This window comes from Ptychodera flava, chromosome 12 (assembly GCF_041260155.1).
Source record: "Ptychodera flava strain L36383 chromosome 12, AS_Pfla_20210202, whole genome shotgun sequence".
Taxonomy (NCBI): Eukaryota; Metazoa; Hemichordata; class Enteropneusta; family Ptychoderidae; genus Ptychodera; species Ptychodera flava.
This window is the reverse complement of record NC_091939.1, coordinates 17,038,989-17,063,197: the sequence shown is the minus strand read 5'-3', so window position 1 is coordinate 17,063,197 and position 24,209 is coordinate 17,038,989. Positions and strand designations below refer to the sequence as shown.

At 38.4% G+C, this 24,209-nt stretch overlaps 2 protein-coding genes and 1 pseudogene across 3 annotated transcripts in view; 2 read left to right on the top strand and 1 right to left on the bottom strand.

The window, feature by feature from the left end:
• LOC139145204 (HEAT repeat-containing protein 6-like) overlaps positions 1 to 24,209 on the bottom strand; it is a 64,248-nt gene that overhangs the window by 6,284 nt on the left and 33,755 nt on the right. For both annotated transcript variants that reach the window (XM_070716204.1, XM_070716205.1), the window contains exon 19: positions 1,134 to 1,265. In XM_070716204.1, coding sequence (XP_070572305.1) covers positions 1,134 to 1,265 — 132 coding nt within the window. The remainder of the gene's footprint in view (positions 1 to 1,133; positions 1,266 to 24,209) is intronic.
• On the top strand, positions 3,387 to 15,492 carry LOC139145975 (otolin-1-like; annotated as a pseudogene).
• LOC139145208 (complement C1q tumor necrosis factor-related protein 3-like) lies at positions 16,542 to 22,785 on the top strand. The gene is made up of 3 exons (XM_070716208.1): positions 16,542 to 16,811; positions 17,155 to 17,369; positions 21,920 to 22,785. Exons 2-3 carry the CDS (start codon positions 17,165 to 17,167, stop codon positions 22,615 to 22,617), a joined length of 903 nt encoding a protein of 300 aa, XP_070572309.1. The 5' UTR covers positions 16,542 to 16,811; positions 17,155 to 17,164; the 3' UTR covers positions 22,618 to 22,785.

Below are 24,209 nucleotides of genomic sequence, written 5' to 3'. Positions count from 1 at the left end.
ACCTTGAAAATTGATAAGGTTGTCATTTAACCAAGTTAACTTGAAAGTGAGAATGGGGACAGATATTTGGACTCTCAAATTTTCAAAATTCTTGTGATCTACCACTTGTAGGGGCTCATTTCAAAGCTCTTGGAGTCAGAAAAATTTTCATCCTCTTAAAGCTTTTAAAAAATAAAAAATTCACTTTCCCCTATAGACTTGACACTTGGTTGGCCGCCATTTTGAATGTCAAATATTGTAAATGTTAATTAATTTGTTTCTCTTGTACTTAACTTTACATGATGACTATAGATTTTTGTTCTTGACTTGGTAAGAGAATGGTTGAGAATTTCATCAAGGAAAGTTTGAGAAAAATGTTTATGTCTTTCACCGTTGAGGTGCATACTACCTTAAAGCATAATTCTGCCAGTGAACAGGAAAGCCAAGTGTACAGGCTAGACAATGACTTATGCATTAAATTCACAAAAAATCATCTTTGATTGTTATTTAAATGGAAGGTTGTTTAAAGTTCCGGTGGTGAAACAATCAATTACCAAGAGTATACATAATGCTAAAATCTAAAATAGTATTTTTGGCGGTCAACTGGATCTATGGATGGATTTACCGCACTAAAAAGGCAAGAGAAGAGTCACATGTCACTGCTGGTGCTGTAAGACATAACAAGTCAGTAAGTCCTGCCTCTATTTGTCTCTTAATAATATAATTCCTCAAAAATAGGAGCTTCAAGGTACAGGTAGTTCACGCCCCATGAAAATGAAAGACAAACTTTTGCTCAAACTTTCCTTAATCTTTCAACCATTCTCTTTCAAAATCAAGAATAAAATTGAGGGTCACCATGCAAATTTTGGTACGAGAGAAACAAATTACCCAAGATTTGCCGATTTTTGAAATTCAAAATGGCCAACATCCCTCTTATCTCTATTTGGGAGGAGGGAGGGGGTTGGGGAAGTAAAATTCATGATTTTCACAAAACAAAAGCAGTGAAAACTTTATTAACTCCATAAGCTTAAAAATGAGCCCCTACAAGTGGTAGGCCAAAGGATACTGTAAAAGTATAAGAGTCTGAATATCTGTCCCCAAGGTGCATTGTACCTACAGACAAGTCCACTTGTTGGAGGATGTACACTACTTACTTTGAAATTTTTACAATCTGTCACCACAGCTAACAAAGCATCATAGACAGCTGCAGTCCATGGGGCTGAACCAACCGGCAGGTCAGAATTCTTGAACATATTCCCCACTGCGTAGCAAGCATTCCATCGAACCTGTGGTTGAGATACATTGATACAGTTTGGTTAGAATTTAGAAACTCAAGGAATATCAACAGATGTAAAAGGAGCTTGATGAGAGAGACCGTCAATGCAATCTGAACACAGGGCTGGATCATGGGCACTTTTCATTCTCTCTTGCAATAAACTCAACGATGTTGAGAGACAAAAGTTGAACAAGATTGATAAGGTAGGCTCAACAGATGCATCTGGTTTGCACTCTAGCTTCTAAAATTTCTGAATTCTTTCAGTCTATATAGGATTTTCTGCAAAGTTCCTTGAGATGACTTTGTACATCATGTAATATGTAAAATTTTGGATCAAAAAGAACACTTTGGAGGTGGTGGTGCATTAAAACTGGCTGTGTTTGAATTTGTTGTTATTGTTCCATAGTCTCTGTATTCCAAAATGACCCTGTCATGCATGAACTGTTGCGCACTCTCTCTCTCTCTCTCTCTCTCTCTCTCTCTCTCTCTCTCTCACATCAAAATTGGCTGAGGAGAGAATACTAAATGTGTGTTAGTACTGTTCACAGTCTCTGTATTTCAAAACCACCTTGTCTTTTTTGGTCTCTCTCTCTCTCTCTCTCTCTCTCTCTCTCTCTCTCTCAGTATTTCAGCTGCATCATTTATGATGTCTGTTGGTGGGTCACACAGTCAGTGGTTGTTCTTTCAGTGACATTGTCAACACAGGCATGGTAACACGATCCCAAGAGACTTGGAAGTTTCACATACACCTATAGCTGGCACTGCTCTGTCAAGATTAGGCTGACCTTAAAGAGGCACTCCCACTTGGTAACATTTTTAAAACACATTTTTTTAATGCCAACGGTCGATATATGACATGGCGACTGCGCGCGGATCGCGAGATATCGATAAAAACATGTCCTCAAAAAAGTTAAAGTTTGAATTCCGGTGGCCCACCTGAATTCAGCTTCCGAACATAGAACGTTCGGCACTGGGGCCATTGTCAACTAAGCTATGGAGTACGAGTCTATGCTGACGCTGCTGTACGCCACAGCAGTACCACTCGCGTCGGTGAGCGGTCATGTCCCATGGGAGAAAGCCGAGTCCTACTGACTCGGCAAAAAAACGGAAAACAAAGTTTGCTGATTCCACCAGAATTCGCATAGGTGACTAGCACAGATAGGTGCGGTTGGTACATAGTATGCATAGTGGCCGCCGCGTGGTATGCGCGCATACCACACGCGGCGGCCGCTATGTATCGAACCACGCGTAACTGTGTGGCAGACGACAAAATGTAGTCATCAGAGGCAACTAATATTTTACACGTAAAAACTGATATCTATGTGGTATTGTTTAAATATTTAATACAACTTGAGAATAATGAAAACGACAAAAACTAAGGACAAATTTTAAAAAAGAGTTACCAGAGGTAAAGGCATTGATAATGATGTATATAAAGTCATCGCAGTAGGAGGTAAATTAATTGCGTCATTCGAACGTTTTTGGACTCCTTAGAATATCGTCAATCAGCACAACAACACACTTTCGGGGGATTTCGGGTCATAACCAGAAACGATCGTAAAACTTCGGGATGTGAAAAATACGCTCTGGAAATGACATGTTTTTATCAATATCTGGCGATCCGTGCGGAGTCGCCACGTCAAATATCGACCGCTGGCATTAAAAAAATGTGTTTTAAAAATGTTACCAAGTGGGAGTGCCTCTTTAAGTACTCTCCACACTATGTTAGCAGATTTGCCAAGAGGTAAGAAGTGTAAAGAAATGTTCACTTCAACCTAAATAACCAATGCTTATGGATGTTTAAAGAATTGGTTGATGAAATCAATTATGTAAAAACAATAATTATTTCTGAGGACTCTGAAGTCATCAACATACACATTGTACCAAGCCATGATTACTTTTAACATCATTGTAATGCATATATTTCTACTTTCGTAGTTTCAAACTTCAGATGTTGAACACAATAACGTTTTGTGTTGAGGATATCCGCCTTTCTCGCTGTCAGCCGATGATAACTGCCTGAATTCCGGCTGATGCTGATTCTGGCTTTTGTCACCACGAATTAGGCAGGAACTGCCTTCATTTCTCTCAAGGCTGCTTTCTATATATGGCGATATACGTGTCATAGATTGTGATAAAAACCCAATTGTTTGTGTAGAGTTTACAATAAGAAGGCTGTAACACCATACAACTGTCACAGTTCTCCACAGAGTTTGGACAGGATTGGTTTCTGATTGTTCTCTGTGTTCACTCATTGCATAGAAATCAGGTACGTTGTTCTCAATCACGATGCCTCTAAAAATGACGTTTACTCAACATCTTTTATACCACAAAAGTATAGATCATACCATCGTGGCAAATACTTGCTCTTTCTTGGTATTTTCTATTTCTTTTTGTTCAAGACACTTAAATTAATTCTGTCATTGACCACACGGTCCCGGGATCATGCTTTAACGCGCTGTGCTTACGTTTTTGATAGGAAACCACACTGGCTGTAATACTTCAATATTGTTGATACAATACTTGATCCTCTCATCATATACTCAAATGAAATACCACATTTGAACAAGGGACTTTGTAAACTTTTACTAGGAACACTACAATGAAGTGGTTAGCCAGTCTGACTTGGTTTATCCTGCTACACTGTTTCATTTCTGCCACTATGTATCAACTTGCATCATGTGTGGCTGGACACACTCCAACTGGGACAATCGTACCCGAAGGACAAGAGTCCCAAACACAGACATTGGAAAACCAACAATGCAGCAAGTCTGTCCATGGAATTCCTGGTGTCCCTGGAAACCCAGGTAAAATTGCATAATGCAATTTAGTTATTTCAACAGTAATCTCGATAATATTTTCTTATTTTTGATTGATAAAACAAGACAACAAACCAGTACATTTTCTTCTTCTTCTCCTTACGATTTGTTCAAATACACTGTATTTGCCTTGTAAACATTCTGTGTACAATATACAATGTTATTGTTGACAAAATGAGTTCTAGACTGATGCTGAAGTTGATCTTCTCTCAGTTATCACAATTGTACAGTTCTCTTCAAAGGATCATGAAATCCACATTTCTATCAAAATAAGTTTGAAGTAAATCAGTTTTCAGTCATATTAATAGGAATTGCGTTCAAAAAAATATCCTTTTCTGAGTTGTTCACAGACCAACCCAAGAATTGAAAACTATGGCAATTCCATGATAAAGCATTTGCTGTAATTCAAGGTGACGACAGAATTTCATTTTAGTATAAAAGTAACATAAAAGCTACACTCACATACTTTGTTTGTATTTGAAATACATGCTAACTCTAAGATAACGTTGAATTGTAACATGCTTTACTTCTTGAGTTCTTGTATTGTACATTCTATTCATGTGCAACACTAACTATTCTTGCCTAAAATTATAAAGTTTCCAAAACAGGTTCATATTTAAAGTGTCTATGCCATGCCCAAAAAAACAACTTTTAAAATAAATTTCTATGCGTTGGAGATAAGTTCTACCCATATCTGACATTGAGAGTTGTGCACTGTAGATACTAGTAGCTACAAGCAAGTAAAAGTTGCAGGTGGGTGTGTCCCCTAAAGCCAAGGCAGTCGACTTTTTCGCCTCTTCAAAGTTCACACAAGGGTAAATTATCTAGTAAGTCTTTCACATCTCTAAAGCTCCCCTTGAAAATAACTGTGAATTGCGAGGCATTCTGTTTACACAATGACCATACGGCTGAACTACCTTAATCGGTATTATTTCTCCACTGTTGAGTTTGAGTTTGTCACCTCATAAACGTTTAAACAGTCCCTCCTGTTTAGTTGCCATAAGCCAGATGCAACCACTACATCGACATCTATCTAGTTAACTGCTACTTTATTTCGTTCCTGGAATGAAATACCAGAAAGTGTTCTCCCCAAAGGGTTTTGGAGTACCGGCCCGATATCCTTTAATTTTTGCCGATATTTTATCAACCAGCCCGATAACGTATCTGATATCTTATGACACTGTACCTCCATTCAACTTGAGTTCGAGTCTGACATCTGCCATTGTATTTTTATTCATAAAATCAGCATCTTTTGAACTAAACAACGTAATATCGCATTGGATTGAGTGTAGGGTACAGTCGATGTTTGCACTTTCAAAGCTTGCCTTGCTTGAGCGATTGATAAGATGACAATAGCTAGAAAAGGTGTGAATGAGATAACGGCTGAAGCAAAATAAATATTGGGCAAAGCACAGTCCCTCTAGAGGGACATGGTACCGACAATTACGCTGTTCGACGTGGATACCCAGTAAAATAGATCGGTATGGCTACTCAATATATTTGGCTGCCGTTTGTCAGACTTTTTATGAATTTATATATATTCTGAAGTGACAACCGCATGATGCCTGATGAACAAGCACCCAATGGAAGCTAACCGTCGTTTCAAGCGGCATCGTGACTGAACGACGAGTATTAATATTATTGCCTATATAGGTAACTGACTAGTGCCGAACAATGCCAGAGATCAACCGAGTAACATTTTCAGGCTTCGTGAACATGAAAACGGAAATGTGCTATTGAAAACATTGTTTTCATGCAGCTTTTTTGGAATATGTTCGGTTGGTAGGCACGTGATAGAGTTTTGAGCGAAGGGGTTTTACGTTATCTCATTGTTTAAAGCACGACATCGCCAACATTGCAAATTTTCACCATGATCATGTTGTCGTGTCATACAGTTGTGTCACAATCATGTCACTTGTGCTATAGGCCTTGCATGGCGGTAGCTACCTCCATGGTAAAAGCAAGACACACTTGTTTGGTCGAAGTGTAATACTATAGATTTCGATGTGAGATTTTGTCAGTCGTGAACGATCTTGCACAAAATAGGAAACATCATAAATTTTAGAATCAAATATTCAAATCAAGGTTTTAATACGTGTGGTCAGAACATTGAAGTAGCAGGTCAACATAGCAACTCATGTCACGTCGTCAGCCAGGGAAATTCAAGAACAGGTAGTGGACTGTTTTTTGTTGATGAACATGAATAAATTCTAAATTGATTTAATTTTTCTTTGTAAGTTAATAGTCTGTCTTTTTTCTGTACAACTAATGTTTAATGCGTGCTGCACAATAAAACTGAAGGCAAAACACAATAATCCTCGGAACAACTTCCCGTCATAAACCACACGTCTCTTTACGGTAACAGCTCGACACTACCCGTTAGAATTTTGTGCTGGTCCGCGGAGGCTCAACTTCAGAGGCTCAACTGGCCCAACCTAGCCTGGTGCCTGCAGGCGTCCTGCAGAAGTAGAAAGTGTCGCGTATTTTTCAAATTTCACAACGATACAATGCATATTGTGACAAAAACAACCTCAGAGGAAACTTTTTAAAGAATGTTGTTTTGGGCATGGCATAGACACTTTAATATTTCAGAGTACATGTATTTTGAAATGTCATCTCTACGAGATCAGAAGGAATACTTGAAAACTATTAAATAAAAAAACACACATTGCTACTAAAAACCTATCATAATGTCAAATATTTGGCCATTTTCAGGTTTCCCTGGTAACCCTGGGCCACAAGGTCCACCGGGATTAAAGGGAGAAGCTGGTCAGTTTGGAATGAAGGGAGGAAAAGGTGACTTGGGACTGATTGGAGAAAGAGGTCCAACAGGTCAGAAGGGTGTCCAGGGAAAAGTTGGTCCAAAGGGAGACAAAGGTGACCTAGGGTCAAAGGGTAGCAAAGGTCAAAGTGGCCTGCTAGGACCAAAAGGGCAACAAGGACAACATGGGCAGCAAGGTCAGAAGGGGGACAAGGGTCATTCCGGAGAAATACATCAGCAGAGTAGAATGGCATTTTCAGTTGTAAAAACGACATCAATGACTCCAGTGTCAGAAGACACACTAGTTATTTATGACAAGGTCTATGCTAATGTTGGCAATGGTTACAGTAAGGACACTGGTAAATTCACATGCTCTGTTAGCGGTGTCTATTTCTTTATGTTTACAGCCAGGAAACTAAATGATAACGTGTACATGTGCTTGATGAAAAACACTGATGCCCTGCCATGCATTGCTTCACATTCTGGAGATGGCATGCATTCTAATAGTGTAATCATAGACATAGAGACAGGCGATGAAGTGTGGATACAAATCAAAACTGGATATGGTTTTTTCAGCTACTCCAACCCAATTTACGCAACTTTTACTGGTTATCTGCTCTACGAAAATTCTACACAAAATTAGAACAAGTTATGCACATGTTTTCCCTTTTATACAATTGATTTTCATTGGTTCATGACTGAACTTGAGTGAACAAATATATAAAGATAATTTACACTCTGTTGCTTTAGGAGTAAGTAGAAATTCAATGTTTCAGTGCAGATTGAGATTGAGAAGAAAGGACTTTGAAGTAAGCATGCTTGGAAGTTTCTCCTTGAAGATCCTCCATGTCATTGGACCCTGTAGGTAATAACATCCGAAGGCTACTTCGTTTTAGATCCAGAATTAGTTAGACTGGCCTTATTTTCTAAATGATCTCATCTATTCAGTTACTAAGAAATGTTCCATCAATGCAGGTTCATGACAAATCAAATGGAATGAAAAAGAAATTTTTTTTACAGGAAGGTATTTCATACAATTTATCAATGTATTTCACCAATAAAGAATTTTTTATCATTTCATTATCATGGTTTGACTTATGTTGATCAAGAAAGTAAAACTTCAATCTGCACTGTCAGATTCTCACCAAAGGGGCCATGTCACATTCTCTACACATTATAAGTTTTGAATGGTTCTGATGTACCATGCAAGATGATATTCATGCTATGCTGCTGAACAAAATATTGAGTAGTCTGTTGTTACGGACTACTTGAGGGGAGTCCCTAGAAATACTGGATGCATTCTCAGAATGATGATGTCTACAGCACCTAACAGATATGGCAGTGATTATGATTGTACTCTTGATAACGAATATATAGCATCATATTATATTTGTTGTTCTGGTTGCTAAAATGTAACTTTGGACAAAATTTGCTTCCTTACACATATGACATTAGTTGTTATCCAGTGGACTCCCCAGCGTACAATTAGCACGGCGGCGGCGCCACACTGTCATGGCCACCGTGCTGACGAGTCAGCCCTCCACCCTGATGACATGTTCCTGATGTTTGTAATATCTTTTCATTTTCTCCAACATTTTTTGTTCCAACGTCCTGTGTATTGTCCTCTTTTTGTTTATGTTCTATAATGCAGCACATTTACACCTCGTTTAGCGAGACCTGAGAGAGGTCATGAAAAAATCAATTTACGATGCTTTTTCAGCTTATGGCAACAATATTTCGAGCAGTGTGTAAAATTTCGTTCAACATTTGCACCTAGACCCACTGCTGTCTTGGTTGGCACTACGTACCACGTTTCTACAGCAGACATGACACGCTGCTGTGCTAATGATCAGAAGTTATTACTGAGTCTTGCTAGGACGCTACCTGTCCCTTCTTTTAAATGGAATCTTCCAGTCTTTGCCAATCTGTGACCTTGTACTATATGTAACTATTTGTCTACAATCATAATACTCAGGTTCTGTGGCTGAGTCTACTTTCGCTATGAAATCTACCCTACTATTGGACAAAAGTACTCTACCTTAAAGCGGTATACAGATGTAAAAATGGTGGCTGTTTCAAGAGAGGTGCTGTCACAGCTATCAATAGCGGTCTGATCCGGGAAATTTGTTTAGCACTAGAAGTTATGCTTACACAGACTAGGTGTGAGATGGTGTAGTTTGAGCTGCTAATGCTGAGAAAACTGCGAAATCATGGTAGACTTTTCCAAATAATCATGCATCAAGGAGGCACAAGGTGTGTTGGACAGTTGTGCAAAGCTCCATACGAACATTATGCTATTGGAATTGAAGAATTGAGACTTTGCATGATAGGCACACCAATACCATGACTCAACTCTTACTCCGTACGGGGAACAAAATTGTATAAACATGGTTTAAGCTTTACATTTAGCCCTTTATACCTTACTCTTTCCACCTATTTGCAAATCAGCTGATGATGAGATATAGTCAACCATACGTGTATGTCCATGTTCAGATTTGGAGATTGGAAGTTTTATGTTTGTTTTCTTGCAAGTGAATCATAAACAGTGGAAAGTGTTATTTATTAGAACCAAATTACTTGAAACAAAGGCCCAGCAATATGAGAGAAAGATGTTACTTATGAGTTTAAAAAGAGAAAACATTTTCCAAAGAAAAACTGAACACATCATTTGCAGTCCTTACTCATCCCGACATAAGTTCCTGAGTAATCTTACTAGCATTAGTTCTGACAGTGGGTCTTTTTAACCCAATATTTCTGACAGAAATGCAACTATTTTGTCAACAAGCTAAACTGAACTGCTGTTTAGTTTTATGGAATTGCCTGTGCTCTCGCTGTCGCTCGTAACTTTCGTAAATTACGAACAAAAATGAAATTTACGAAAAAAAATGAATGCCCGATCGGCCATTTACGAACGATTTTGTTATTTTTGAAGCCTGATTTTCGGTCAAGATTTTAAATTCCGGGGAAATACTGTCATATCTCGTCTTTCAAAACCTACGCTGCCCCTATCATCAGCGCATCGACACATGGTGATAGCTGGCTTTGGACTTTGACCTGTAATAACATGAGCATGCGCGAAAAGGTTTCAAGATCCCCGGGTCTTGTAATCTCATAGTGGTGTGTCATGCATTACCACCCCATTACGGTAGTTTCGAGACACCTCAAATACTCACATGCTGTCAACTTTCCGAGTGGACTGTTGAAGCGGATCGAGGGAAGCGGGCAGTTACAAATACTTTGGATTGATAGTATCCAGTTGGGAAAGAAAGTTGGGCATAAAAACGGCAACTGATATGAAAAAAATACGAAACAATGAAACCGCCGAGCTAGAAGAGATCAAGAACAGTCAGCCTGAAAGACAGTCGAACTACAGCAGAACTGCAGTCCGGACTGCGCATGGTTGAACATGTACTGCAAAGTGTTTTTCTGTGCATGGAGGTGGAAGCGAGCCGGAAATCTTAGATGTCATAGATTTGTCATTTGACGATCTGCAAATTGAATTTTTCAGTCAGCTTGCCAATTTTAATAGGTTTCCTTCAAAATATTTTACAAGAAACTGTCTCAGCAAATGTTATGAATACTGATAGTTTTCTATGATCCAGAGAAAATGCTGTGCACAGTCCCATGACCAAAAAGTTTATCCAGACAAAAAAATAAATGACGATCATCTGCAGCGTTTTAAAAGTATAACTGTCTCTAAGAAAACATTAGCAGGATCACCAGTCTCAGTTTGCGTACTTAAATTTGATTGAGATGAGACAAAATTTGTGCGAAACCACAGACTGCCAAATGTTCTGATCAGTGGTTGTTTAAAAAGAATTTTAGAGATGAACATGGCATAATGACTGCAGCTATAGAGGCACCACCTAGTACCTATGGATGACGTGCATACTTTCAAAGTAACAGAGCTTTCCAAATATGAAAAACAGGGGACAGATTTTCTAGCATCTAAAACTTGTGCAAACACTGATAATATTTGATAATATTAATGACCGCTTCATAAATTAATATATATAATCATCAACCACTGACTACACACACAAAGGGAGTTATGATTTGTGTCACAATATACTTGAACATGTTATGTTGTGTAATAAAGATAGAGTAATTGAATAACATTCATTGGCCGTTGACCAAAATTACACACTTTATTGAGACAAGGAAGAACTTTCAATGTTACAAGCATTCATGACCCATGATGTACTGTGTTATTCAATAAATCTTTTGAAAATGCATATCAAAATATGAGTTTTCATTGTCAAAAAAACTAAAAAGGGATTTTTCATTTTCTTTTGTCTTTAATGAAATCATTCATCATTTCTATCCCCTTAAAATCATTTATTGAGAACCAGAAGTGCTTGTTGAAAGTTGGTGGGTTCAGAATAACATAATTTGTGCTTACTAATATTTTTTGAACCCAATTCGTAAATTTACTAACAATTTTGAAAGGCCAGGGAGAGCACAGATTGCCCAAGGCTGTTGCAAGTTACATTTCTTATAACAGCTTTATTATGTTATGCTACATTTGAAGGAATTGATAGCAATCTTTTAAGTTAACTAGACATAAGTCATAGGTTCATGTATGTAAATTAATATGCAAATCATTATGCTAATTAGCTGCCACTCTGGAAGAAATTTCTGGGGAGAACACATTTATCATAATCACATTGGTGGTAACATATCCTAGAATTAAAGTAGCTATATCATGCCACTTTTTGAACGTAGCTTTTGCTCTGTAACAATTTGGTTGAATAGACAATGGCAAAAGAAACAAAATGTAAATGACACTTGAATGATGAAAATTGATTTTGAACTTCAGAAGATATGGATTTTCAAAGAACTGGTACGAAAATTTTTGCATATTTCTGCCACGATTTTCTTCCTATAAATAGGCGTCATGGGTCAATTTGACAATTTGAAGAGGGAATACCCTTGCATAATTGTTGCATAAATCTCTACTTTCATTGTTTCAAACTTTAGATATTGCATACGATGTTTTGTGTCAAGGATATCCGCCTTTCTCGCTGTCCGCCGATGATAACTGCCTGAATTCCGGCTGATCCTGATTCTGGCTTTTGCCACAATGAATTAGGAAGGAACAGCCTTGATTTCTCTCCAGTCTGCTTTCTATATTTGGCGACAAACGTGAAAAGATTGAGATCTAAATCCAATTGTTTGTGTAGAGTTTACTATAAGAAGGCCGTAACACCGTACAACTGTCGCAGTTCTCCACAGAGTTTGGACAGGATTGGTTTCTGATTGTTCTCTGTGTTCACTCATTGCATAGAAATCAGGTACGTTGTTCTTCTCAATCAAGATGCCTTTACTGATGATGTTTATCTATCATCTTTTACACCACAGGAGTATAGATCACACCATCGTGGCAAATGCTTGCTCTCTCTTTTTGATATTTTCTGTTTCTTTTTGTGAAAGACACTAAAATGCTTGAACACAAGTCTATCAAACTATTTCTTTTGATTACACAGGCTTTAACAAGTTGCGCTTGTGTTTTTTCATAGGATACTGAACTTGCTGTAATACTTCTGTTGACACAATACTCAATCCTTTCATAATCTATTCAAAAAATACCAAATTTGAACGAGAGACTTTGTAAACTTTTATTAGGAACACTACAATGAAGTGGTTAGCCAGTCTGACTTGGTTTATCCTGCTACACTGTTTCATTTTCCTCACACTGTATCAACTTGCATCATGTGTGGCCGGACACACTCCAACTGCGACAATCCAAACTGAAGGACATGACTCCCCAAAACAGATATCGGAAAACCAACAATGCAGCAAGTCTGTCCATGGAATTCCTGGTGTCCCTGGAAATCCAGGTAAGTCGCATTATGCAATTCAGTTATTCCAACAGTAATGTTGATAATATTTTCATGACTTTGATTGATAAAACCAGTACATTTTCTTCTTCTTCTCTTTACAATTTGTTCAAATACGCAGTATTTGCCTTATAAACATCCTGTGAACAATATACAATGGTATTGTTGACAAAATGAATTCTAGACCGTTGCTGAACTTTATCTTTTATTAGTTATCACTATTGTACACTTCGTTTGGCAAGTTGTTTCAAAAGTTGGTCTAATTGTATATTTTCAGCGGAGCTGCTGACAGAACAAGTCATTGACAATGACACAGTCCCCGGTTGTAATTGGGAATTAGTCAGTGAAAGTAATAAATTGAAGTCAATATGATCCACATGAAAAAAGAAATCAGGGTACCAAAGACCTATCTGTGACTGATGCACATAATGGATTGTATTGTAAACAAATAGACATTAGTATGAATGGCATAGGGTTATGTCCTTAAACAGGAAGTTACAGGACCGTGGGCGCACAATAGGGGGATTACTGATGACGCAGCCATTTGCATACATTGGCAGGAGTTTTGAATTGTCAGAGCAATGCTCTGACCGTATGATAAATTCAATAAATTTGAATAATCATGATGGGCACTTTTGTGACATATGCAAGGAGGGGTCAAATGGTTGTACAGGGAACACATTTTGAAACATATGCATTCTCCGACAAAAAACAGAACTTTTTCAGTTTTATTTTCGACTCAGATTTAGTTCCTATATATTCACAGACATCATATGCAAGATTCAATGACAATGAATCCTGAAACACAACAAACTTATGGGATTCTGGGACCTAACACGGGATGGCCGATCAGTAGCGTGGCTTTTTTACATTTGCATAGATTTACGATAATCCGGCTTTTATAGGGGAAGTTCCTGTTTACTTTGGACAGAATAGGGTAGGTCATGTACTGGCTCTTGAAATGTCAAAATTCAACTAATCTGCAAGAAACTAGTCCAGGCACATCTGAGTAATGGCTCTTGACTTTAAAAAATCAGGATGCCAGATATGAACCAAAATGCCTCTTATGTTAACTGCAGAGGAGACTTACTGTAAACAGTCAGGGCAATGTCCATATAGAGGATAGTTGGGAAGAGCCAATGGCGTACCGTAATGAGGTTAAGGCAAGAACCAATCATGTACTGTATATGTAATGAAGGTTAAAGGTTACATGAGTGCGCTATGAAATGTTATGCTGAGATCGAGATCTCACCTGACAGATCCACCAATCGAGTGAGACTGTTGGCTACCCGGAAGTGTTTCAGCCCAAGTCGATTTGCGATGTTCTACCGTGTTAAAAATTGTTAGGATTTCTTCGGGAATAGTTTTCTGAGTTTCTTTGCACCATGTTTGGCAAAGAGTTATTGGACATTTTTCGTTCTCTTTTCCAGCTTTTGGTTAACTTCTTGGCGATTGATCAGGTGCGCGTTTTTTTGAGCCAAAGGTCCATTATACTGGGAAATGCATGGTGATCAAAAAAATCGTGCTCCGATCACTGACACTGAAGTGTTGAAGTCAATAAGTTTTCAGTTATATAGGAACTGCAGTCAAAAGAATATCTTTTTCAGAATTTTTTACAGACCAACCCTAGAATTGAAAGCCATGATACAGAATTTGTTGGTATTCCAAAGAGAGAATTTCATTCTAGTACAGTAACATTTGAACGAGTCTAACATATTTTGTTTGTATTTCAAACACCTGTAAACCCTATGACAATGCTGAATTGTAACATGCTAAGCATGCTTCTTATTTCTTGTATTTTACATTCTATTTGTGTGTAACACAAACAAACACAAACACCAACTACACATCAATACTTATAAAGTTCCTAAATAGACTGCTATTATTTCAGAGTACATGTATTTGAAATGTCATCCCAGTGAGATCAGAAGGAATACACGAACATCATAGATGAAAAAATGGCTGCTAAAATCTATCATCATGTCAAATATTTGGCAATTTTCAGGTTTCCCTGGTAACCCTGGGCCACAAGGTCCACCTGGATTAAAGGAGAAGCTGGTCAGTTTGGAATGAAGGGAGAAAAAGGTGACTTGGGACTGATTGGAGAAAGAGGTCCAACAGGTCAGATGGGTGTCCAGGGAAAAGTTGGTCCAAAGGGAGACAAAGGTGACCTAGGGTCAAAGGGTAGCAAAGGTCAAAGTGGCCAGCTGGGACCAAAAGGGCAACAAGGACAACCTGGGAAGCAAGGTCAAAAAGGGGACAAAGGTCATGCCGGAGAAATACATCAGCCGAGTAGAATGGCATTTTCAGTTGTAAAAACGACATGGACGCCTCCAGTGTCAGAAAACACACCGGTTATTTATGAAAAGGTCTATGCTAATGTTGGCAATGGTTACAGTAAGGACACTGGTAAATTCACTTGCTCTGTTAGCGGTGTCTATTTTTTTATGTTTACAGCCAGGAGACAAGCTTCAACTAATGTGTTTATGTGTTTAATGAAAAACGCTGACACACTGCCATGCATTGCTTCACATTCTGGAGATAGCGTGCATTCTAATAGTGTGATCATAGACATAGAGCCAGGTGATGAAGTGTGGATACAACTCAGATCTGGAAATGGAGTTTTTAGCAACTCCGACCAAGAATGTACAACTTTTACGGGTTATCTACTCTACGAGAATTCTTAGCAAAATTACAGCAAGATATGCGCATGTTTTCCCTTTTACAATTAATTTTCATTGGTTCGTGAATGCACTTGAGTGAACAAATACATACAGGTAACTTACTGTCTAAGGAGGAATTCAATGTTTTAGTGCAGATTGAGAAAAGAGGACTTTGTACTAAGCAAGCTTAGAAGTTTCTCCTTGAAGATCCTCCAGGTCAACTGGATGTCTCAGGTAATAAAATTGGAAGGCTACTTTGTTTTAGGTCCAGAGTTATTGAGACTGGCCTTATTTTCTCAATTATCTCACCTACTCAGATACTGAGAAATGTTCCATCAATACAGGCACATGACAAATCGAATGGAATGAAAAAGAAATTGTTTTTTAATGGAAGGTATTTCATACAATTTATCAATGTATTTCACCAATAAAGAATTTTTTATCATTTCATTATCATGGTTTGACTTTATGTTGATCAATAATCTAAAACTTCAATCTGCACTTTCAGAGTCTAACCAAAGGCACCATGTCACATTCTCTAAACATTATTTTGGATGATTCTAATGTACCATACAAGAAGATATTCATGCTATTCTGCTGAACAAAATATTGATTCGTCTGTTGCTAAGAACTACTTGAGCTGAGCTCTTTAAAATACTGCATGCCTAGAATGATGTCTACAGCACCTGACAGATATGGCACTGGTCATAATTGTACACTTGATAATGAATATATAGCATCATATTATATTTGTCTTGCTGGCTACTGCCGACATATCTTTGGACCAAATTTGCTTTCTTTGACATATGATGTTAATGGTTATCAAAATGGCATATGGTGGTAACATACCCTACTAGAGGCCACTGTTGTCAGGCCATTTTTTGAAAGCAGCTTCTGCTCTATAAAAATAATTTGGCTGGATAGACTGTGGCAAATGAAGCAAAATGACACTTGAATGATCAAAATGATTGAGAACTTCAGAAGATATGGATTTTTAAAGAACTGGTATGAAAATCTTTGGATATTTCTGCCATCATTTTTTTCCTGAAAATAGGCATATTTTTGAATTTTCATGGGTCAATTTGACAATTTGAAGAGGAAGTAAACACCACTGTATAATTGTTGAATAAATCTTTACTTTCATTGTTTCAAAATTACGATATTGTATACAATGTTTTGTGTGAAGGATATCCGCCTTTCTCGCTGTCAGCCGATGATAACTGCCTGAATTCCGGCTGATCCTGATTCTGGCTTTTGCCTCTATGAATTAGGAAGGATGTGCCTTGATTTCTCTCCAGTCTGCTTTCTTTATTTGGCAATATATGTGAAAAGATTAAGATCAAAATCCAATTGTTTGTGTAGAGTTTACTATAAGAAGGCTGTAACACCGTACAACTGTCACAGTTCTCCACAGAGTTTGGACAGGATTGGTTTCTAATTGTTCTCTGTGTTCACTCATTGCATAGAAATCAGGTACGTTGTTCTCCTCAATCAAAATGCCTTTACTGATGGTGTTTATCCATCATCTTTCACACCACAGGAGTATAGATCACACCATCGAGGAAAGTGCTGGCGCTCTCTTTTTGGCATTTTCCCTTTCTTTTTGTTCAAGACACTAAAATGCATGAACACAAGTCTATCAAACAATTCTTTTGACCACACAGTCCCAAGACAATGCTGCGCTTGAGTTTTTTGTAGGAAACCACACTGGCTGTAATACTTCAATAATGTTGATACAATACTCAATCCTTTGATCATATGACATATATTCAAAAAATACCTCATTTGAACAAGGGCCATTGTAAACTTTTACTAGGAACACTACAATGAAGTGGTTGGCCAGTCTGACTTGGTTTATCCTGCTACACTGTTTCATTTTTGCCACTTTGTATCAACTTGCATCGTGTGTGGCTGGACACACTCCAACTGGGACAATCTCGCCTGAAGGACATGACTCCCAAACAAAGACATCGGAAAACCAACAATGCAGCAAGTCTGTCCATGGAATTCCTGGTGTCCCTGGAAACCCAGGTAAAGTTGCATTATGCAATTTAGGTTATTTTGACAGTATTTTCATATTTTTTGGATTGATAAAACAGGACAACAAACACGTACATTTTCTTCTTCTTCTCCTTATAATTTGTTCAAATACAAAATATTTGCCTTATAAACATTCTGTGCACAATATACAATGTTATTGTTCACAAAATGAATTCTAGACTAGTGCTGAACTTTGATCTTCTATTAGTTATCACTATTGTACAGTTCTCTTCAAAGGATCATGAAATCCACATTTCTATCAAAATGAGTTTGAAGTAAATCAGTTTTCAGTCATATAATAGGAACTGTGTTAAAAAGAATATCTTTTTCTGAGTTGTTCATAGAACAACCCAAGATTTGAAAACTATGACAATTCCATGATAAAGCATTTGCTGTAATTCAAGGTGATGACAGAATTTCATTTTGGTTTTAAAACAAGTCATCGTTGATGACACAGTCCCGGCTTGTCCATTTTGTTATAATCTTTGGTGTCTAGGTAGCTGTGGTCTAGGTAGCTGTGGAATGACATTGATGCAACGGGTGCATCAGGCCTGTGACTTGCATAATAAAGTAATCTGAGGAACGTTCAATAAATGACTCATCTCTGCCGGTAATGACCACTCAAGGAACTTTTGATTACATCACACATAACGATGCCCTTACTGCCTCCAGTGTCATGATGGCACATACTATACACATGGTTTGGTGGAATTTTCGAAATGGTATGGGATCGGGTATGTTGTTGTAATCAGCCATTTCGGATCATATAATGAAACAAATTAATGTGCACAAGAATGCAGCCATAGTATTTTATCTTCGTATCACGTTTGAACAAAATCAGTCCATCGAGGGACAGTGACCTATGTTTATGTTTCAAAGACATAAAAAAATCACACCAAAATTTAAATCAAATGGCTGTCTATTGACCATATGGATCATAGCACAAAATTAGTAGATATGCATATGTATGCCATAGTACTTTATCTTTGTACCAAGTCTCAACAACATAGTTAAAGAATATTTGCATATGATTAAGCCTCAAAGGCATGAAAAAATCCAAAAATGACCATCTGACAGCGATATTGGAAAAAAAATGACAATCTGGCAGCCATATTGGAACATGTCATGAAGTAAATTGACATGTATATGTATGCCATAGTGCTTGATCTTTGTGCCAAGTTTGGACAAAATAGGTGTAATGACCTTTGAATTACGATTCAAAGACATGCAAAATTCCAACAAAATGGCAGTTCTGCAGCCATATTGGATCCTACCGCAAGCTTAAAGCCGCACTTTTCAATCCCAGGTTCTCGCATTAGTGGAGTTCTCCTCCCAGTCAAACACATGGCCAGTACGATGTTTGATTTCTATTACATTAATTACACAAACTGATTTCAATCTTTTGTCACCTTTTGCTAATCCTGCAAATAGAGCTTATATAACAGTTTGATTGACGGTCGGTTCAAATTGCCAACGGTCATTTATTCCCCAGTACCACACTCGAATTTCCTTAAAAAACGTCTTCCAGTCACGTTAGAAATTGAATATAACCACAGGGTTCGATCGGCAGCAGCTTCGTGCTGACCGCTTGGCAGTCTGTCAGCATTTTTGCGGTCGGAAAAAACTAAAAAGTGGCATTTTCTGGAGCGTGTGCCCTCATGTTGCCTGTTTGGTGTCCACTTACACAATGAACGCCGCCATAGGTTGGCGCCCTTTTAAAGGGAGGCTCCGCCTTTAATTGATACATGCACATGTATGCCATAGTGCTTTGCCTTTGTGCCAAGTTTGAACCAAATTGGTTCAAGGATGTTTGAGTTATGGTTCAAAGACATGAAAAAATTGCAAAAAAATGGCCACCTGTTGGCCATATCGGATCATATCACAAAATAAATGGTGTTCATATGAAGGGCATAATGTTTTGCTTTTGTGCCAAATTTGAACAGAATCGGTTAAAGGATGTCTGAGTTATGGTCCAAAGACATGAAAAATCGCAACAAAATGGCTGCCACGCGCCCATATTGAAACATATCGCGAAATAATTTGACATGGATATGAAAGCCATAATGTTATGCCTTTGTGCCAAATTTGAACAGAATCGGTTCAAGGATGTCTGAGTTATGGTTCAAAGACACGAAAAATCACAAACAAAATGGTCGTCTCGTGGCCATATTGCATTGTATCACAAAATAATTTGACATGCATATGTAGGCCATAATGTTATGCCTTTGTGCCAAGATTGAGCAGAATGTGCTCAAGGATGTCTGAGTTATGGTCCAAAGACATGAAAAATTGCAATAAAATGGCCGCCTCGCACCCATATTGGATCGTATCACAAAATAAATCGACGTGCATCTGTAGGTCATAGTGCTATGCCTTTGTGCCAAGTTTGAACAAAATAATTTTAGCAGTGTCTGAGAAACTGTTGATGACGGACGGACGGACGGACACATGGGCGGGACCTAATCTATAAGTCCCAGCCGGACTTCGTCCGCGGGGACTAACTAACGTAAAAGCTACACTCACATTCTTTCTTTGTATTTGAAATAGATGTCAACTCTAAGATAATGTTGAATTGTAACATGCTTTACTCCTTTGAGTTCTTATATTGTACATTCTATTCATGTGCAACACTAACTATTCTAGCCAAAATTATAAAGTTTCTAAAACATATTCATATTTAAAGTGTCTATGCCATGCCGAAAACAATAACTTTTTAAATTAATCTCTATGCCTTGGAGATAAGTTCTACCGTACCTGACATTGAAAGTTGCGCGCTGTTCCTCCTGTTTAGTTTCCGGTTAGCCAGATGCAACAACTTGTGATGAATTGGAAGATTTACAATATTGTCAAATGAACGCGGGATATGTGGGAAGATCTGGGGCAGTTGTACATTAGTGATGTTTGAGACCTAAGACGACAGCAATAGCTAGAGGTGTGAATGAGATAACGGCTGAAGCAAAATGGATGTTGGGCAAAGTATGGTCCCTCTAGAGGGACCATGGTACCGACAATTACGCTGTTTGACACGGATCACCAGTAAAATAGATCGGTATGGCTACTCAATATATTTGGCCACTGTTTGTGAGACCTTTTATGAATTTATATATCTTCCGAAGTGACAATTGGACGATGCCTGATGAACAAGCACCCAACGGAAGCTAACGGTCGTTTCAAGCGGCATCGTGACTGAACGATGAGTATTAATATTATTGCCTATATAGGTAACTGACCAGTGCCGAACAATACCAGAGATCAACCGAGTAACATTTCCAGGGTGCGTGAACAAGAAAAAGGAAATGTGCTATTGAAAATGTTGTTTTCATGCAGCTTTTCCGAATATTTCTGGTTGGTAGGCACGTGATAGAGTTTTGAGCGAAGGGGTTTTACGTTATCTCATTGTTTAAAGCACAACATCGCCAACATTGCAAATTTTCACCACGATCATGTTGTCGTGTCATACAGTTGTGTCACAATCATGTCACTTGTGCTATAGGCCATGCATGGCGGTAGCTACCTCCATGGTAAAAGCGAGACGCACTTGTTAGGTCGAAGTGTAATACTATAGATTTCGATGTGAGATTTTGTCAGTCGTGAACGATCTTGCACAAAATAGGAAACATCATAAAATTTTAAAATTAAATGTTCAAATCAAGGTTTTAATATGTGTGGTCAGAACATTGAAGTAGCAGGTCAACGTAGCAACTCATGTCACGTCGTCAGCCAGGGAAATTTCAGAACAGGTAGTGGACTGTTTTTTGTTGATGAAAATGAATAAATTCTAAATTGATTTAATTTTTCTTTGTAAGTTAATAGTCTGTCTTTTTTCTGTACAACTAATGTTTAATGCGTGCTGTACAATAAAACTGCACACAACACAATAATCCTTGGAACAACTTCCCGTCATAAACCACGCGTCTCTTTACGGCAACAGCTCGACACTACCCGTAAGAATTTTGTGCTTGTCCGCGGAGTGGAAAGCATGCTCTTGCTCACGAGAATGCTGAAAATTTACTGTTGCTCACATCCATGGCGATGACTGCTTATGATGCTGGTTGCTGGTACTTTGTTGCTTGCCCCACATTCCATCCTGTGCTTGTCATGAGTGTCGCGTCCACCGCACTGTTTTGATTTTAGCTTTATTTGTGAATCAGATTTCAGAAGTAACGCTATGTTTGATTTACATATCATGCATATCAATTAGGACGATTGACGTCATTCATCCCTGGTCATCAATATGGCTTCAGAGGCTCAACCGGCCCAACCTAGCCTGGTGCCTGCAGGCGTCCTGCAGAAGTAGAAAATGTTGCGTATTTTTCACATTTCACATCGATACAATGCATGTGACAAAACAACGCCAGAGGAAACTATTTAAAGAATGTTGTTTGGGGCATGGCATAGACACTTTAATATTTCAGAGTACATGTATTTTGAAATGTCATCTCCACAAGGTCAGAAGGAATACAGGAACACTATTAAATAAAAAAAAACATAAATTGCTACTAAAAATCTATCATCATGTCAAATATTTGGCAAATTTTCAGGTTTCCCTGGTAACCCTGGGCCACAAGGTCCACCTGGATTAAAAGGTGAAGCTGGTCAGTTTGGAATGAAGGGAGAAAAAGGTGACTTGGGAATGATTGGAGAAAGAGGTCCAACAGGACGTCAGAACGGTGTCCGGGGAAAAGTTGGTCCAAAGGGAGAGAAAGGTGACCTAGGGTCAAAGGGTAGCAAAGGTCAAAGTGGCCTGCTAGGACCAAAAGGGCAACAAGGACAACCTGGGCAGCAAGGTCAGAAGGGGGACAAGGGTCACGCCGGAGAAATACATCAGCCGAGTAGAATGGCATTTTCAGTTGCAAAAACGACACCAATGCCTCCAGAGTCAAAAAACACAGGAGTTATTTATGACAGGGTCTATGTTAATGTTGGCAATGGTTACAGTAAGGACACTGGTAAATTCACTTGCTCTGTTAGCGGTGTCTATTTCTTTACGTTTACAGCCAGGAAACACGATAACTTGTACATGTGCTTGATGAAAAACACTGACTTACTGTACTCACTGCCATGCATTATTTCAAACTCTGGAGATGGCATGCATTTTAATAGTGTAATCATAGACATAGAGACAGGTGATGAAGTTTGGCTGGAACTCCGATTTGGATATGGTTTTATTAGCTACTCCAATTCAATTTATGCAACTTTTACTGGTTATCTGCTCTACGAAAATTCTTCACAAATTTAGAACAAGTTATGCATATGTTTTCCCTTTTATATTTGATTTTCATTGGTTCATGACAGAACTTGAGTGAACAAATATATAAAGATAATTTACACTCTGTCGCTTTAGGAGTATTAAAGTAGGAATTCAATGTTTTAGTACAGATTGAGATTGAGAAGAGAGGACTTTGCAGTAAGCAAACTTGGAAGTTTCTTTTTGAAGATCCTCCAAGTCATTCGGACCCTGTAGGTAATAACATAGGAAGGCTACTTTGTTGTAGGTCAAGAGTTAGTTAGACTGGCCTTACCGTATTCCTCCGATTATAAAACCCCCTTTTCAGAACCAAAGGTGACAGAAAAGATGTGGGGGCTGTATAAACGGATGTCACCGCGAAATCGAACGTCGTGGTTAATTTATGCTAATTAATGCAATGTTATGCAAATTTATGCCAATTTTTTTTATTCACGCGAGCGCTGCAGACAACTCATAATTTGTGATATCATGGAGATAGGTGATATCGACTCATGGCCATGCTGCCTAGATACTGGCAGTCGAAACTGTAGAGTATAAATTATTGGAGATCTACAAGTTTTGAAATTTAGCGTATTTGCCATACCCTCTTTTGCCAAACAATACAATAGCAATAAATGTTCGTATTTCGTGTATAGATAATCACCACAATACTTCGTTGCGCTCGCTCCCCAGCAGCAGCTAGCTCCCCATAGCATGGCCGCAAAGGTCAGACAATGAGTAAAGGGAAAGTCCCTAAAGTTCCGCTGGCTGGCTGTGATTGGTCAATTCACGCAATAGGTCAAAGGTGTCAGTGCATGAGGTCAGGGTAAAGTTCTGTTCAGCACATACATGTGGTGGTGTTTGTCCGATGTTTTCTATTTACGATTTTCAATTAGCGTACTCCTTAAAATAAACGATCAATTACACGTTGTGAGTTTATTATTTTGCTCCTACAGTAGTTTCAAAAAGTCTATCCGTATCTCAAAACGAAATGTGATCTTACGAACAGGCAGGCGCTAGGCTCGAACTAGACTTGGTTCAAGTCGGTGAATTTTAAAAAAAATAAAATCATTTATAATAGTTTCTCTTGTGTCTCTCCTATTTCGTACAAACCTATCCGGAATTTGGCAGCTCACGCCAGGTTTTCCCAGCGATTGAATGCGTCACGTTTGAGTCTGCGCAGTAGTGAGTTAGTTTCTGCCGGATTCATGATTCCGGGTGAAACTCCGCTGTATAGCGTTCACTCCACTCATCGCGTTCACCCTACTCATCGCGTCCACTCAAGCGCGCGTTTCACATGAAAGCAAAATACAAATCATTGCGTTCACTCCACTCAAACATTCACAAATCACAGACTTGAACCAAGTCTAGGCTCGAACTGATAAAGTGTTGAAACATCGGCTGGCCGAGACGAAAGATTGCTACGCCAATCTGCTTACGATTTGATGAATTGAATTTTTGGCAATAAATCTTTGAAGTTTTTTTATTATTTGTATCGATGAACGAAATGTCTCTTGATGTGGAATTCAGTCATCTATGATCAACTGTTCTGAATATGGTACAAACATGCACGTTTTTGTTCTAACTGTAAGTGTATAGGGCCG